Below are 14,159 nucleotides of genomic sequence, written 5' to 3' on the forward strand. Positions count from 1 at the left end.
CACTGGGCACTTTCCCCCTCGAGGCTCTTCCACTTGGGCCAACTCGCTCCCCCGAACCAGGCCCAAACAGTGCCAGGCCTCTCATTGGACCGGAAACATAACTGCTGCAGAAAATTATTTCGAACACATTCCAGGAGCTTTTGTCCCTTTGCACTATCCCTAGCCCAGACTATATTTGGATAATTTAAACCCCCCATTCTAATTACTCTGATTCATGCACCTCTCTGTAATTTCTTTCCAAATTGGTTTCTCTACATCCCTTCCACTAGTTGGTGGTCTATATACGACACCGATCAATGTTATTGCACCTTTTTCATTCCTTATCTCTAGATAGACAGACAGATTCTGTCCTCGATCCCTCTGCAACATCCTCTCTCTCAGGTAATGTAACACTTAATGCCCAGTCCTGCCCTCCTTTGAGCCAGGTCTCTGTTATAGCAATAATATCATAGTTCCATTTGTCAACCTGTGCCTGTAGTTCATCAATCTTATTAACCATACGCTGTGCATTCACATACTGCATATTAATCCTGATTTATGCTTTTTTACTTTCCCCCTTACTCTGACCCATTCTAATGATTTTACTATTGCCTACTCTAATTCTATCAAACTGGCCAAGTATCCTATCTAGCTTGATACTACTCTCTGATATATCCTCCTCATCAGTCGATACTTCTCTACATCCCATTGCCAGCTTTTCTCCTCTCCTCTCTGAATTTCCCCTCAGGTTCCCATTCCCCCACCAATCCTAGCTCAATTTCTCCCCAATAGCACCAGCAAACATCCCTGCGAGGACATTAACAGGACTGGGATCAGTGTGTACCCATCCTTCTTGTACAGGTCCCACCTGCCGCAGAACCAATCCCAATGCCTCAGAAATCTAAATCCCAATGCCTCAGAAATCTAAAGCCCCCTCCCTCTTACTCCAGTCCTCCAGCCACACATTGAACTGCTCAATCTTCCTATTCTTGTGTTCACTAGCACGTGGCACTGACAGTAATCCTGAGATTACTGCTCTTGAGGTCCTGCTTTTCATTTTCCTTCCTAACTCCCTCAAATCTGCTTTCAGGACCTCATCCCTTTTCCTCCCTGTGGCATTGGTCCCAATGTGGACCACAACCTCTGGCTGCTCTCCCTCCCACAAAAGAATGTCCCGTAGCCGCTCTGACATCCTTGACCCTGGCACCAGGGAGGCATCATACCATCCTGGAGTCACGTCTATGGCCGCGGAAATGCCTATCTGCTCCTCTAACTATGGAATCCCCTACCGCCATTGAACTTTAACGGTCACCCATTCCCACTGCATCTGTGTACTTTTTAGCTGTGGTGTGACCATCTCTCTATATATGCTATCCACATAATACTCAGCCTTGCGGATGCATCACAGTGACTCCAGCTGCTGCCCAGAGCTCAAGTTTCTGCAGCTGGTGACACTTCCTGCAGATGTAGTCATCGAGGGCACTTTGTGTCTGCACGGCTTCCCACATCCAGCAAGATGCACATTCCACATGGCCAAGCTGCTCTGACGTAGCTTAAACTTAGTGTTTACTTACCTGTCACTCACCAATCATCATCTCCTCTCTCTCTCTCGCGCCTTTTTTTTTGAAGTCTTGCTGCTCCCTCCCTCTCTCGCACCTCTTTATGAAGTTGTCTTAAACTAAAGCATTGGGTTTCCTTCACTGGCCTATTTTATCTTGGTTCTTTCTCTTGATGGCATTTGTTTTAGTCTCTTGGCTTAGCGAGGTTTATTTTGGAGAAACTGAGCAAGAGATGTTTTCTCAGTCTGGGGCATTTCTCCGCAGGGTGGCATAGATAATGTCAATATTTTTGCTCTGAATTCATTTGAGAAACATAGAAACTAGGAGCAGCAGTAGGCCCTTCAAGCCTGCTTCACCATTCATTATGATCATGGCTGATCATCCAACTCAATAGCCTGCTCCCGCTTTCTCCCCATACCCTTTGATCCCTTTCACCCAAGAGCTATATCTAACTCCTTGAAAGCATACTATGTTTGGTCTCAACTACTTTCTGTGGTAACGAATTCCACAGGCTCACCGCTCTGGGTGAAGAAATTTCTCCTCATCTCAGTCCTAAATGGTCTACCCCATATCCTCAGACTGTTACCCCTGGTTCTGGACTCCCCCACCATCGGGAATATCCTTCTTGCATCTACCCTGTCTAGTCCTGTTAGAATTTTATAGGTTTCTATGAGATCCCCCCTCATTCTTCTGAACTCCAGTGAATATAATCCTAACCGATTCAATCTCTCCTCATATGTCAGCCCCGCCATCCCAGGAATCAGCCTGGTAAACCTTCGCTGCACTCCCTCTATAGCAAGTACATCCTTCCTCAGATAAGGAGACCAAAACTGCACACAATATTCCAGGTGTGGTCTCACCAGGGCCCTGTACAATTGCAGCAAGACATCCCTATTCCTGTACTCGAATCCTCTCGCTATGAAGGTCAACATACCATTTGCCTTCTTTACCGCCTGCTGCACCTGCATGCTTACCTTCAGCGACTGGTGTACAAGGACACCCAGGTCTCGTTGCACATTCCCCTCTCTCAATTTATGGCCATTCAGATAATCTGCCTTCCTGTTTTTGCTACCAAAGTGGATAACCCCTCATTTATCCACGTTATACTGTATCTGCCATGCATTTGCCCACTCACTCAGCTTGTCCAAATCACACTGAAGTATCTCTGCATCCTCCCCACAGCTCACCCTCCCACCCAGCTTTGTGTCATCTGCAAATTTGGAGATATTACATTTGATATCACCTCACCTAAACCTTTAATATATATTGTGAATAACTGGGGTTCTAGCACCGATCCCTGTGGTACCCCATTAGTCACTGCCTGCCATTTGGGAAAAAGACCCATTTTAAAGAGTTTTTTATTTTTTGTCCCATAAGGATTAGAAAAGCAGAGTCCTAGTAATGTCCAGTATCCTGGCAATGTTGACTTAAGAAAATTCTGGAATTATTAATAGTTAGATACATTGGTTAAGAGCACTGGGACTGTGCCTTTTAGAGAAGTATAGATCACAGTTTATAAGATGATAAAGGGAATAATTGTGTTTTGTATAGAAGGTTTGTTCCAATTGAATAGGCTAGGGTAAAACTAGGGGCGAAAACCTCAAGTTGCATAAGGCCAGGTCCATGTCAGGAGGTGGTGCTTTACCTAGAGAATAGTAAACCCCTCGGATGGGCTGGCAGTGGGCACAAATCCACTGAATTCCTTCAAGCGCGGGCTAGACTTGTTTCTGTCTGAGATGGAGGTCATATTATACAAAGGGTAGGTACTGCGTAGACTTGTCAGAACTAGACTGCTCTCTTGGACCAGTTGTGCCTAAAGGGGAAGAATTTCCCAGTTTTTCTGTTCCCAAATTGCACTTTTAAAAAAATAAATAAATAAATAAATAAATCTGGTTTTTCACTTCACCCAGGAGGTTACATGGTTCCAGGTGGGATGGGCATTCTACATTATGGCACTGATCTTGCAGTCAGCAGTGAAGCAGCGACATTTGCTGCTGACTGCTTTAAGTACAACCCTACGTTTTTCGTAGGCTGCAGCTGGAGCTTGCTCTCTTGGCTGGGAAACGTTGGCATTCCCATGGCATTGTCCTGCTCAGTGGTTGACATCATGGGGCTAAGATGGCGTGTTGAAGTTAAGCTTGCTGAATTTCAGCAGTACAAACTGTGGACAGCACATAACCCCAGGATATCGAATGCATTGGCAGGGGCGCAGAAGATTGCTTTCTTCTAAATAGCTTCTTGACTGTTGCGACTGCAAACATGTGGTAAGCGGTCTGATGTGCTTGAAGTTAGATTCCTAGCCCTTTCCAAACACTCTGTCCTATTGTGTGTTCTGGAGACTTTAATAGCCTCTCCTGGGCTCTCTTTTCTTTTCAGTTTTTTCATATTTTTTTGGGCACTGGTGCCAATACTGGGTAAAGAGAGAGCTATATCGTTGGGACGATTTTCATCTGAACCATGTTGAGACCAGTATCCTGGTATGTCATGTGACTAGAGCTGCCATGAGGGCTTTAAACTAATGTGGTGGGGGGGGCGGCGTTGGGGGCACGGGGTGGTTCACATGAAGGGAGATGTGGAAAGTTAAAGAGAAAGGACAAGGCTAAATTTCAGGGTAGCAATACAGGTAAAGCTGAGCCCCCAGTGGCGTCATTGGAAGAAGTCACACCCCTTGAGGTCCAGCAATGTTTGTGTTCAGGTTGGATTGTTATATTGATGTATTTTCAACAGGGTTTCAGGCAGGCATTTGAAATCAGTGAACGAATTTTAGAAGAGTTTTTGTGATTCGGGGAATATTCGATACATTTGGTCAGGTTCCTTTATGAAGAAGCTTCTGCTAAAAGTAGAGGGTCCTCTGGAGAAACGTGCTACTTTTGAGTTAGAGCGAAAGTACAAACGCCACCGAAAAACACACAGAATGATGTGCGAGATCAGCAATACGGAACAAAAAGTTGAACTAAATGGAGAATAGCAAGAGCTATCACTGGGTTAACAGTCAGAAGGCACTAATCCTTTTGTGGTATCAGAAAACTGAATTGTTTTAGAAAGTCCATTCTATCTTAAATCCTTTTGATCAAAGTTGCTGTTTTGAGTACCTTTTTACTATAAAAATAAAGCAAGTACACCTGCCAAAACCAGGCTTTGAGAAATCTGGATCAGCGACAATCTGATGGAATGGTTGATGATGGCCAACATGTGGGTCCAAATTCACCTTAGCGTATAAACAACGATGAACCATTTTCTGCACCGCCTGCTTTCACTCTCTGACTCTCACATTCCCCCAGGCTCTCCGGATTAGGAGTCTGTGGGGTGGGGCGGTGGTAGAGGAGCAGGGGATTGGGGGCGATCAGCGGGACTCTGTGGGGAGGGGAGAGGAGCTGGCATGGGGCAGGGAGGGTGGTGGGTGCCAGGAGTTGAGGGAGAGGAGCCAGGGGCGCTGGGCAGTGGAGCCGGAGGAGCCAGGGGGTGGGAGGGAGAAGAGCTGGAGGAGCGGGAATCCTTTAGCCTTCTTGTTGCTATGAAATGTTAAGCTTCTGATGGGGCCCTGCTCCTGCTAGGACTAACTCTTTTTAAAAAAAAAACACAACACAAGTTGCACTATTTACAATCAGCCCAGGTCCCAAATGACAGGTCCCGGCGATAACACCAGTTTGGATTCCTCTGGAATCTGTTCAGACACACGGCAAATTCTGGATTTCACCTTCCAGACTCTCACTGGAAGTCGCAGTGACGTTGTGGTGCTGTTGTGGCCCTCGGTAGCGGCAGACTGCTCAGTGATCACATTGGGACCACAGAATCTGGGTCATTGTGTTAAATGAGGTATCGGTTGTGTGGGGCAGGCTGGATGGACCACTGGTCTTTTCCTCTTGGTCATTGTGTGTATGTTTGTATCTGCATGAACGAGATCATTTATACCAACTGTGACTAGTAATTACAGAAACAAGGTGAAAAAACAATCCTGCAGCTTGCAACCTCTTCATAATTATATTATGTCTATATTATAAGCCTTATATCCAGCACGTCAGACATTAAATGTAGTGTGGTATACAGAACCTGTCTAAAACACTTAAAAACAAGTGAAGAGGGCATTCAATAAAGTGCATACCTGCACCAGGCTATGTTAATTCACTGTTATTACAATTACGCAGCTCTTCCTTGAGGCTTTTCCCTGCCTAGTTGATGATCTGCAACTACAAACTGAAAAAAAAATCTTTTTATTCAGAGCTTCCAACTTATTTGGAGCTTCAGGCCAATCCACATTCAACAATCTGCTCTGAAAGCCCTGCTCAAATTTTGACAGCTATGACAAATTCTAACCATAGCAGCTGAGATAATCCAGAACTATGACCACCTGACAATGACTTCATTGTTGACATTTGACAAGGGCTTTTAATACAGCTGGGCCTGCTATGAATGCTTGGCTGAATTTCAAAAACTCTTAGGCAGCTGAGGTCACATTTTGACAGTTGTAAGAGAGTATTAAAGGATTAGCTGCCTGTGATGTGGTTATTGAATAGAGGTCTGTTCTTTTTAACAGACTGACTACTAGTGGAGATTTAAAACCTCTGGGTTTCATGAATGAAGTTATTTTTCTGTGTCAAATGTGTATGAGTGAGAACTCTTAGATTTTTATAAAAATACTTTTTTCATCTCCACATGGCTCCTGAACTCTGCCCAATAGTAGATGGTGAGTGGCTGTGAAGGTGACATGAGGGGGGGGTATGGGTGAGGTGGCATGGAATGGGCACGTTGGGTGGGGTGATAAGGGCTCGAGGGTCTAACAGCCTTTTATAAAACTAGGCTGAAGTCTCATTATAACCGAGGCAGGCCTACTATCCAGGCCACCTCGGCACTCACCTGCCTCCATGGCCACCTCCAGACTGCCTCTGGAGGCAGCAGGCCTGGCTCAGTCATACCCTCGCCTCCCCAGAGCCAAAAATCGCATGAAATGGGGCCCGCTATGTATTGAGATGGATCTGCCGAGCCGGGAAATTTAGGAACGTGGAAAGAACCTGGGGTCGGACCCGAGTTGTGCACCTTGGTAGCAAAACTCTGGGCATTAGTATGGGAGATGAGCAGAAATGTATAAATTTGGCTTTTGTTTTTGTCAATGGGCCATAAAGTGAATTAATATTCAGTTAAAGGATCTGAACTCAAGTGAATATCTGCAAGTTGACCTACCGTTCCATTAATCTTGCATCCTTCTCTGGTTGTGTTTTTTCCCTCTTTTTTTCTTGTTGCTGCAGGCTGATGGGGAGAGGAACTATCACATCTTCTACTGTATGTTGATGGGAATGAGTCTCGACCAGAAGAAGGCACTGGGCCTGGGGAAAGCTACAGATTACACCTACTTAACTATGGTGAGACCCCAAAGGACTGATTGGATTGTGGTGGGGTGGGAGAGGAAGTTGGTGATGAGTTGAGAACTGTGAACACATTACGTGCATCGATCTTGAGAGGGAGCAGGAGTAAGCAATGAAGGTGATTTATGGCTTTGCAGAAAAAGTTGCATCTATATAGTGCCTCTGACAACCTAAAGAGAGCCCAAAACAATTTTGCAGCCAATGAAGTATAGTCACTGTTGTAATGTAGGAAGCGCAGCTGCCAATTTGTGCACAGCAAGACCTCACAAGCAGTAACATGATAATGACCCAGATAATCTGCTTCACTGAAGTTGCTTGAAGGATGAAAATCAAGTCAGGATGTTAATGGTAACTCTTCTGCTCTTTGAAATTGTGCCATGAGATCTTTTTATGTCTGTCCATCTGTTGCAATTATAGTATGCACTTCCATTCAGGAAAGCCCATTCAAAACAACTAAATCCCTCAAGTACTTAATTTCTTATGAATATAAGTCTGTTTGGTTTTATAATCAAAACAGATAACCCTTTAATAAACTTTTTGAGCCGTTAATCAAACTGTGGACTTAGGACCCTTTACTGAGATAATGATAGGTATAGAAAGCAGCCAAGTATTAATAATGACATAACGATAGTCCTTGGGGTAATATCAAAAAACAGCTATTGTAACTGCTAGAACAGATTTTTTTTTCAGCTCACGGACACAGGTTGCCTATTTTAAAGGAGCTGGCTATTTAAAGAACTTCATAGCTTGACAGTTTTACGGACCTTATCTGCCCTTCAAGAGCATTTACAAGCACCCTTAACCTGCAGTGTGAGAGCTATGAATTTTTAAGCCCCGTGCTGCAGTGGAAAAAGTCTGTTTGAATTCTGCGCTAGTTCAGATGTCCCTGCTGACTTCATGTTTTACCCCCTGTGTGAATCGCACCCCGGCCCCATTCCCCTATGGCTGAAAATAGGTTGGTCGAGCCAGGAGTGGGACTTCTGGCTCAGAGTCCTGTCCGCCATTTTGGAGCCTCGACAACTCCATGAAAACCCAGACCAATTTCTTGGAGGAGGCTATTTAGCTTCTCAAGCCTGTGCCCGCATTAAATTAAAGCAGGTCTGACCTGTATCTCCATCTACCCAACGGGTTCTATAAACACTGAATATCTCTTCGCTTCTTCACCTCACCCCCTCGCCACTCACAACAGGTCTTTGACACCTTTTTCGGGAAAGATGTCACAGATTTCCACTACACTGACGTAGCCCTCTTTTTTTTGCATTGGTACACGAGGGCCCCTGACTTTATTCACTGTCCCATGTGTACCCCGTACACCCATGTCTCTCTGTAGCTGGTACCACATTGCATCGTTTATTCCAGGGGCGGTGCACCTTCTGCGACGGCCGTGATGACAACAAGGAGTACGCCAACATTCGCTCCGCCATGAAGGTCCTCATGTTCACTGACACTGAGAACTGGGAGATCTCCAAACTGATGGCTGCAATTCTACACATGGGCAACCTGGCTTATGAACGTAAGTCTGGAGATGACCTGCTTTGTAATGGAGGGAAAGCTAGAAATACAAGATTAATGGTGGGGGCATCTTGTACCTCAAGCGGCCAATTGTTGCATCATGTTCTCCGTGTATTAATGAGGGAGGGCTGTATCGATGGAAGTGCCATCTTTCCAATGGGTGATTAGATAAAGGTTGTGTCAGTCAGTTCATGTGGGGATGGAAGATGCCATGGATCTTTTTGAAGAAGTGTAGGGAGTTGTCCTATGTTCCTGGCCAACATTCTTCCCTCGAGCAACATTTAAGACAGGCTAACTGACCCTTGCCCCTTGTACCATTTATGGGACGTTGCTGTAATTGCCTAGATAAGTGAACAATCTTGGCTACAAAGCACTTTGAAGGAAGCTCTTGCATTTCTGCAGCACTTTTCGTAACCTTGGGACTTTCTAAAATACTTGATGGCCAATGAAGTACTTCTGATGTGTGCTCGCTGTCGTAATGTCGAAAAGGCAGCAGCCATTTTGCGCACAACAAGCTCCCACATACAACAACATGATAAAGACCAAATGACCTGTTTTTTTTTTTAGTTATTGGTTAAGACATGAGTATTGGTGAGAACTCCCTCTTTGCAATATTGCTAAGTCCAGCTGATGGGGAGATGGGGCAATAATGTCTCATTCGAAGGATGACACCTTCAGCAAAGCGGCACTCTCTCATCACTGGGATGCGAGTGGCACCCTTTTTCTGGTGCCCAAGTTTCTGGTGTGGAACTTGAACCCATAACCTGCTGACTCAAGTGTGATGTGTTACCCACTGAGCCACAGCTAACAGGTGACACATTAAGGCATCTTAGGGACTTGCAAAGTACAAGTAAAAGCAAACATTTTAAATTTAAACATTGACACTGACTTGCTTATGAGACATTTGTGGAGGTACCACAGACAAGTCCAGGCTTAGCTCATCCATTGCCCAAGAGTCTAATTTCCTGTTACTGTCACATTTGGAGATGAACGCTTTCCCTCTCCCACTCCCCCAAGCTCAGGCAGACAACTGAGATGAGACTTTTTTAAAATTCTTTCATGAGATGTGAGCATCATTTGCAGGGCCAGCATTTATTGCCCATCGCTAATTGCCCTTCAGGAGGTGGTGGTGAGCTGCCTTCTTGAGCTGCTGCAGTCCACAGTGCTGTTAGAAAGGGAATACCAGGATTTTGACCCAGTGACAGTGAAGGAACGGCGATATATTTCCAATTCAGGATGGCGTGTGGCTTGGAGGGGAACTTCCGGATGGTGGTGTTCCCGTAGGTGGTAGAGGTTGTGAGTTTGGAAGGAGCCTTGGTGAATTCCTGCAGTGCATCATGTAGATGGTACACACTGTGCGTCAGTGGTGTGGAGGGAGTGAATGTTGAAGGTGGTGGATGGGGTGCTAATCAAGTGGGCTGCTTTGTCCTGGATGCTGTTGAGCTTCTTGAGTGTTGTTGGAGCTGCACTCATCCAGGCAAGTGGAGAGTGTTCCATCACACTCCTGACCTGTGTCTGGTTCCCCTCCCAACCCTGAGATCTGGGTGTTCTTGCTGTTTAGAAAAAGTGGCTGGTGACATGGGAGGGGCTAGTTGGTTATCTCCTTCAGATGGCCCTCATGTCACTAGAAGCACTTGTGTGTACATTTGTATATGTGCATAATATTGTCAGTGTAATTCAAGCTGCTACTGCTGGCACCTTATAATTAAAATGCAGCAGGGATCCCAATGTTTTGCCTCCAGTATAATGAGCAGGGATAATAGCTGTTTTATTCAAATTGCAATTGAGATAATTTGCTTTTGTTTATCCTGCTGATCCTTCAGCTCGAGTGTATGACAACCTGGATTCATGTGAGGTCGTCTACTCCACACAACTGACGACTGCTGCTGTTCTCCTTGAGGTGAATATGTTTAACCACTTTACCACAATATCAGTGTGTCTGTGTCCAGTGACCAATAAGACCCACATGGCTTCATACTGATACCAAATATCTAAATTCTTCTTGCTTCCATTAGTAATATCAACACATTCCGGGCAGGATTGTTCAAACCACTACAGAAAGATGGGAGAATTTTGAATGCAAGTCATAGAGTCATAGAGGTCTACAGCACAGAAAAAGGCCCTTCGGCCCATCGAGTCTGCGCTGGCCAAATAAGTACCTAACTCTTCTAATCCCATTTTCCAGCACTAGGCCCATAGCCTTGTATGCCATGGCATCGCAAGTGCACATCCAAATACTTCTTAAATGTTATGAGGGCTTCTGCCTCTACCACCCTTTCAGGCAGTGAGTTCCAGATTCCCACCACCCTCTGAGTGAAAAACTTCTTCCTCACATCCCCTCTAAACCTCCTGCCCCTTAACTTAAATCTATGACCCCTGGTTATTGATCCCTCCGCCAAGGGGAAAAGTTCCTTCCTGTCTCCCCTATCTATGCCCCTCATAATTTTATACACCTCAGTCATGTCCCCTCTCAATCTCCTCTGCTCCAGGGAAAATAACCCCAGAGACTATCCAGTCTCTCCTCATAACTAAAACTCTCCAGCCCAGGCAACATCCTCTGCACTCTCTCTAGTGCAATCTCATCTTCCCTATAATGTGATGTGACTGTGTGCTTGCGTTTTAACTGGTTGTTTTAAACCCTAGTTCAAGATTCAGTTTGCCTGAATATGGCCAGAAGCCACAGCTCTGACCATGTCCTCAGTTCAAGGGTTTGCCAATTACCCTGGTTCAGGAAGACTCTACAAATCGGCTTCTTTTCTCGAGTGCTCGGTCACCAGTTTCCAAACTTTATTTTCGAATCAACTAATATTTAATGTACAATGAAACTGACTGATGAAATAATTAAATGGTTCAGTGTAGTTTTTCTTTTTGTCATTTTTCACACTGATTTTTAAAATCTGGCTACTCATAGGATCAAACCACATCATCAAAAAACAGGTTATCTGGGCATTATGACATTGCTGTTTTGTGGGAGCTTGCTGTGTACAAGTGAGCTGCTGCTGCATTTCTGCTGCTGCAACACTTCAAAATTAATCCATTGCTAGTAAAGGGCTTTGGGACATTCTAATGTTGTGAAAGGCACTGTGCATATATATTTTTTTTAAATCCAAATCTCCCCCTCCCCCCCCCCCCCCCCACCCCCACCCCCCTTAGGAAGTGCAGCAGCCTATTTGTGCACAGCAAGCTCCCAATGTGAAAGTGGCCAATAATATTTTTACTGATGGTGATTTGAAGGATAAGTATTGGCCAGGGCACTGCGGAGAACCCAGCTTTCCTCTTGGATTGTGCCTCAGGATCTTTTATTCCCACCTGAGAGGGCAGGCAGGCCTCCGTTTACTGCCTCCTTCAAAAGATGGCTCTTCTGACAGCACAGCAGTCCCTCAGTACTGCCCTGGGAGTGTCCGTCTAGATGTTTGGCCTATTACCTGTGGAATGGGATTCGAACCCTCAACCCTTCTGACTCTGAGGTGACTGTTCTCCCAACTGAGCCATGGCTGAAAACTATTTATAATTACACTTGCATTTATCTAATTTAGGAATCATTCTCCCCCACCCTCATCCTCAGTTGAAGGGTGTACCAGTGCTAGCCTTTCACCACCAAGAGCCATTGTTTTGGACAGTTGGAGTCTCGTTTATGCTTTTGAGGTCAACAATAAAACAAATTAAGTCCATTTAAGTCCCTTTTAAATCTCTGGATTACCTTGTTCCTTCCTTCAGGTTGACTGTTTGGACCTGCAGAACTGCCTCACCAGCCGAACCATTATAACACGAGGGGAGACTGTCTCCACCCCTCTTAACATGGACCAAGCTCTGGACGTTCGAGATGCCTTTGTGAAGGTGGGAGTTCCTTGCTGTGTTAATCTCAGAGCTTTTCTCTCTGCAATTAGTGCTTTTTGGAGGGTTTTTTTTTTAATCTGAAGAGGGGAATGAGAAGCAAACCAGAAATTCACACAGGATGCCCAGCTGGTTTTCCTGTCCTATCAGGTCACCTACCCTCTCGCTAAACGCCATCGTCTACAGGCGAAAACTGCTGTTCATATTTATTTAAACAAAATAATATACTGAAGCAGTAAAATAGGGAAGGTACTCAAAAATAACAGCACAGAAGGGAGGCCACTTGGCCCATCTTTTCTGTACTGGCGCTTTGAAAGAGTGGCCAACTCTTTGGCGATCCCCCTCCCCCCACAAATTATTTGTCAGCTTTGACAAACGCTTAAGTTTTAATCTTTCCACGAAGGCATGGCTGCTTTAACCATTTTCAGTGCAGTTGGTGTCAGGACAACATGGGGCTGCGTTGGTCAGGAGAGCCCCTCGATGTTCTGATGTGGCTTTGACACAGTTCGTTACCCTCAGCACACCATAAATGCAGCAATGTCGGTCACAAAACTTGGGCTTTTGACAGACTGGAAAATTGAAATTAAGAACGGAAAATTCTAGAAATACACAGCAGGACAGGCGGTGATGTAGTGGTACTGTCACAGGACTAGTGATTTAGAGATCTAGTGTAATGCTCCATGGCAGATGGTGGAATTTGAATCTAATAATTAAAAGCCTAATGATGACCATGACACCATTGTTGATTGTTGTTTATTTTTAAGGAAGGAAATCTGCCGTCCTTATCTGGTCTGGCCTACATGTGACTCCAGATCCACAGCAACGTGGTTGATTCTTAACTGCCCTCTGAAATCACCACCTCCGAGGGCAAGTGAGGATGAGCAATAAATTCTGGCCTAGCCAGCAACGCCCACATCCCATGAATGAATTTTTTAAAATGAGTTCGGATCAAAGATCCCTGAAATGTTAACTGTTCCTCCCTCCACAGCTGCCGCCGGACCTGCTGAGTATTTCCAGCACTTTCTGTTTAGATTTTGGTTTTCCAGCATCTGCAGTATTTTATTCCACTAGACTTTCCACCAATAAACAACTTCTTATCTGCTTTTCTTTAAATTCACATCTCTGCCATGAATAAGTGGGAGCTAAGGGTTGGAAGGGGCTGAAAAGGATGTTTATATACAAAATAAGCTTAAACAAGGGAATTGGTGGTGGGCTATAGGAGGAACAATAGCAAGAGCAGAGCTCAATGCTTTAACATTTGTTTTTAAATGTGTATTCAAATATCTAGCACCCAGTTCTTCCTTTACAGCCATATTATAGTTTGGGCTTCTTTAAATACCTTCGTTTGCATTAATATCTAAAATAGTCATTTTGACAATTAGATTGCATTTCCTATGAACAGAAACCTGCATTGTTTATTCTCTGCCTTGTTTGAATTAGCATGCCAAGTTATAACAATTGCAGCCCCACATCAACCAACCACTGTGATTATTTACTCATTATAATTGCCACAGGATGCCCAGCTGGTTTTCCTCTCATATCAGGTCACCTACCCTCTCACTAAATGCGATCGCCTACAGGTGAAAACTGCTGTTCCTATTTATTTAAACAAAATAATATACTGAAGCAGAAAAATAGGCAAGATACTCAAAAATGACAGCACAGAAGGGAGGCCACTTGGCCCATCTTCTCTGTGCTGGCACTGTGAAAGAAAGGTCAAATTACACCAATTCTTTGATGCCCCCCTCCCCCCCCCACTATTTGTCCTTATCCCATGCAAACCTCTTCTATACTTAATGACCAATTATATGCCCCATCCAAGCTGGATTGCCTGTTTTTAAAACGTTTGGTCATTCCTGCAGCTTCAAACAGTAAGTTCTTAAGGGGCACAAAAACACAAATAGCTGGAAAAACT

At 44.7% G+C, this 14,159-nt stretch overlaps 1 protein-coding gene across 1 annotated transcript in view; it reads left to right on the top strand.

Annotated features, from left to right (window-relative positions):
- The window catches only part of myo7aa (myosin VIIAa), a 198,058-nt gene that overhangs the window by 57,183 nt on the left and 126,716 nt on the right, over nt 1-14,159 (top strand). The window contains exons 7-10 of the mRNA XM_078545043.1: nt 6,782-6,895; nt 8,258-8,411; nt 10,234-10,310; nt 12,128-12,247. Of these exons, the coding sequence (XP_078401169.1) occupies nt 6,782-6,895; nt 8,258-8,411; nt 10,234-10,310; nt 12,128-12,247 (465 nt within the window). The remainder of the gene's footprint in view (nt 1-6,781; nt 6,896-8,257; nt 8,412-10,233; nt 10,311-12,127; nt 12,248-14,159) is intronic.

Source organism: Cetorhinus maximus, chromosome 7 (genome assembly GCF_964194155.1).
Source record: "Cetorhinus maximus chromosome 7, sCetMax3.hap1.1, whole genome shotgun sequence".
In the NCBI taxonomy this organism is placed as follows: domain Eukaryota; kingdom Metazoa; phylum Chordata; class Chondrichthyes; order Lamniformes; family Cetorhinidae; genus Cetorhinus; species Cetorhinus maximus.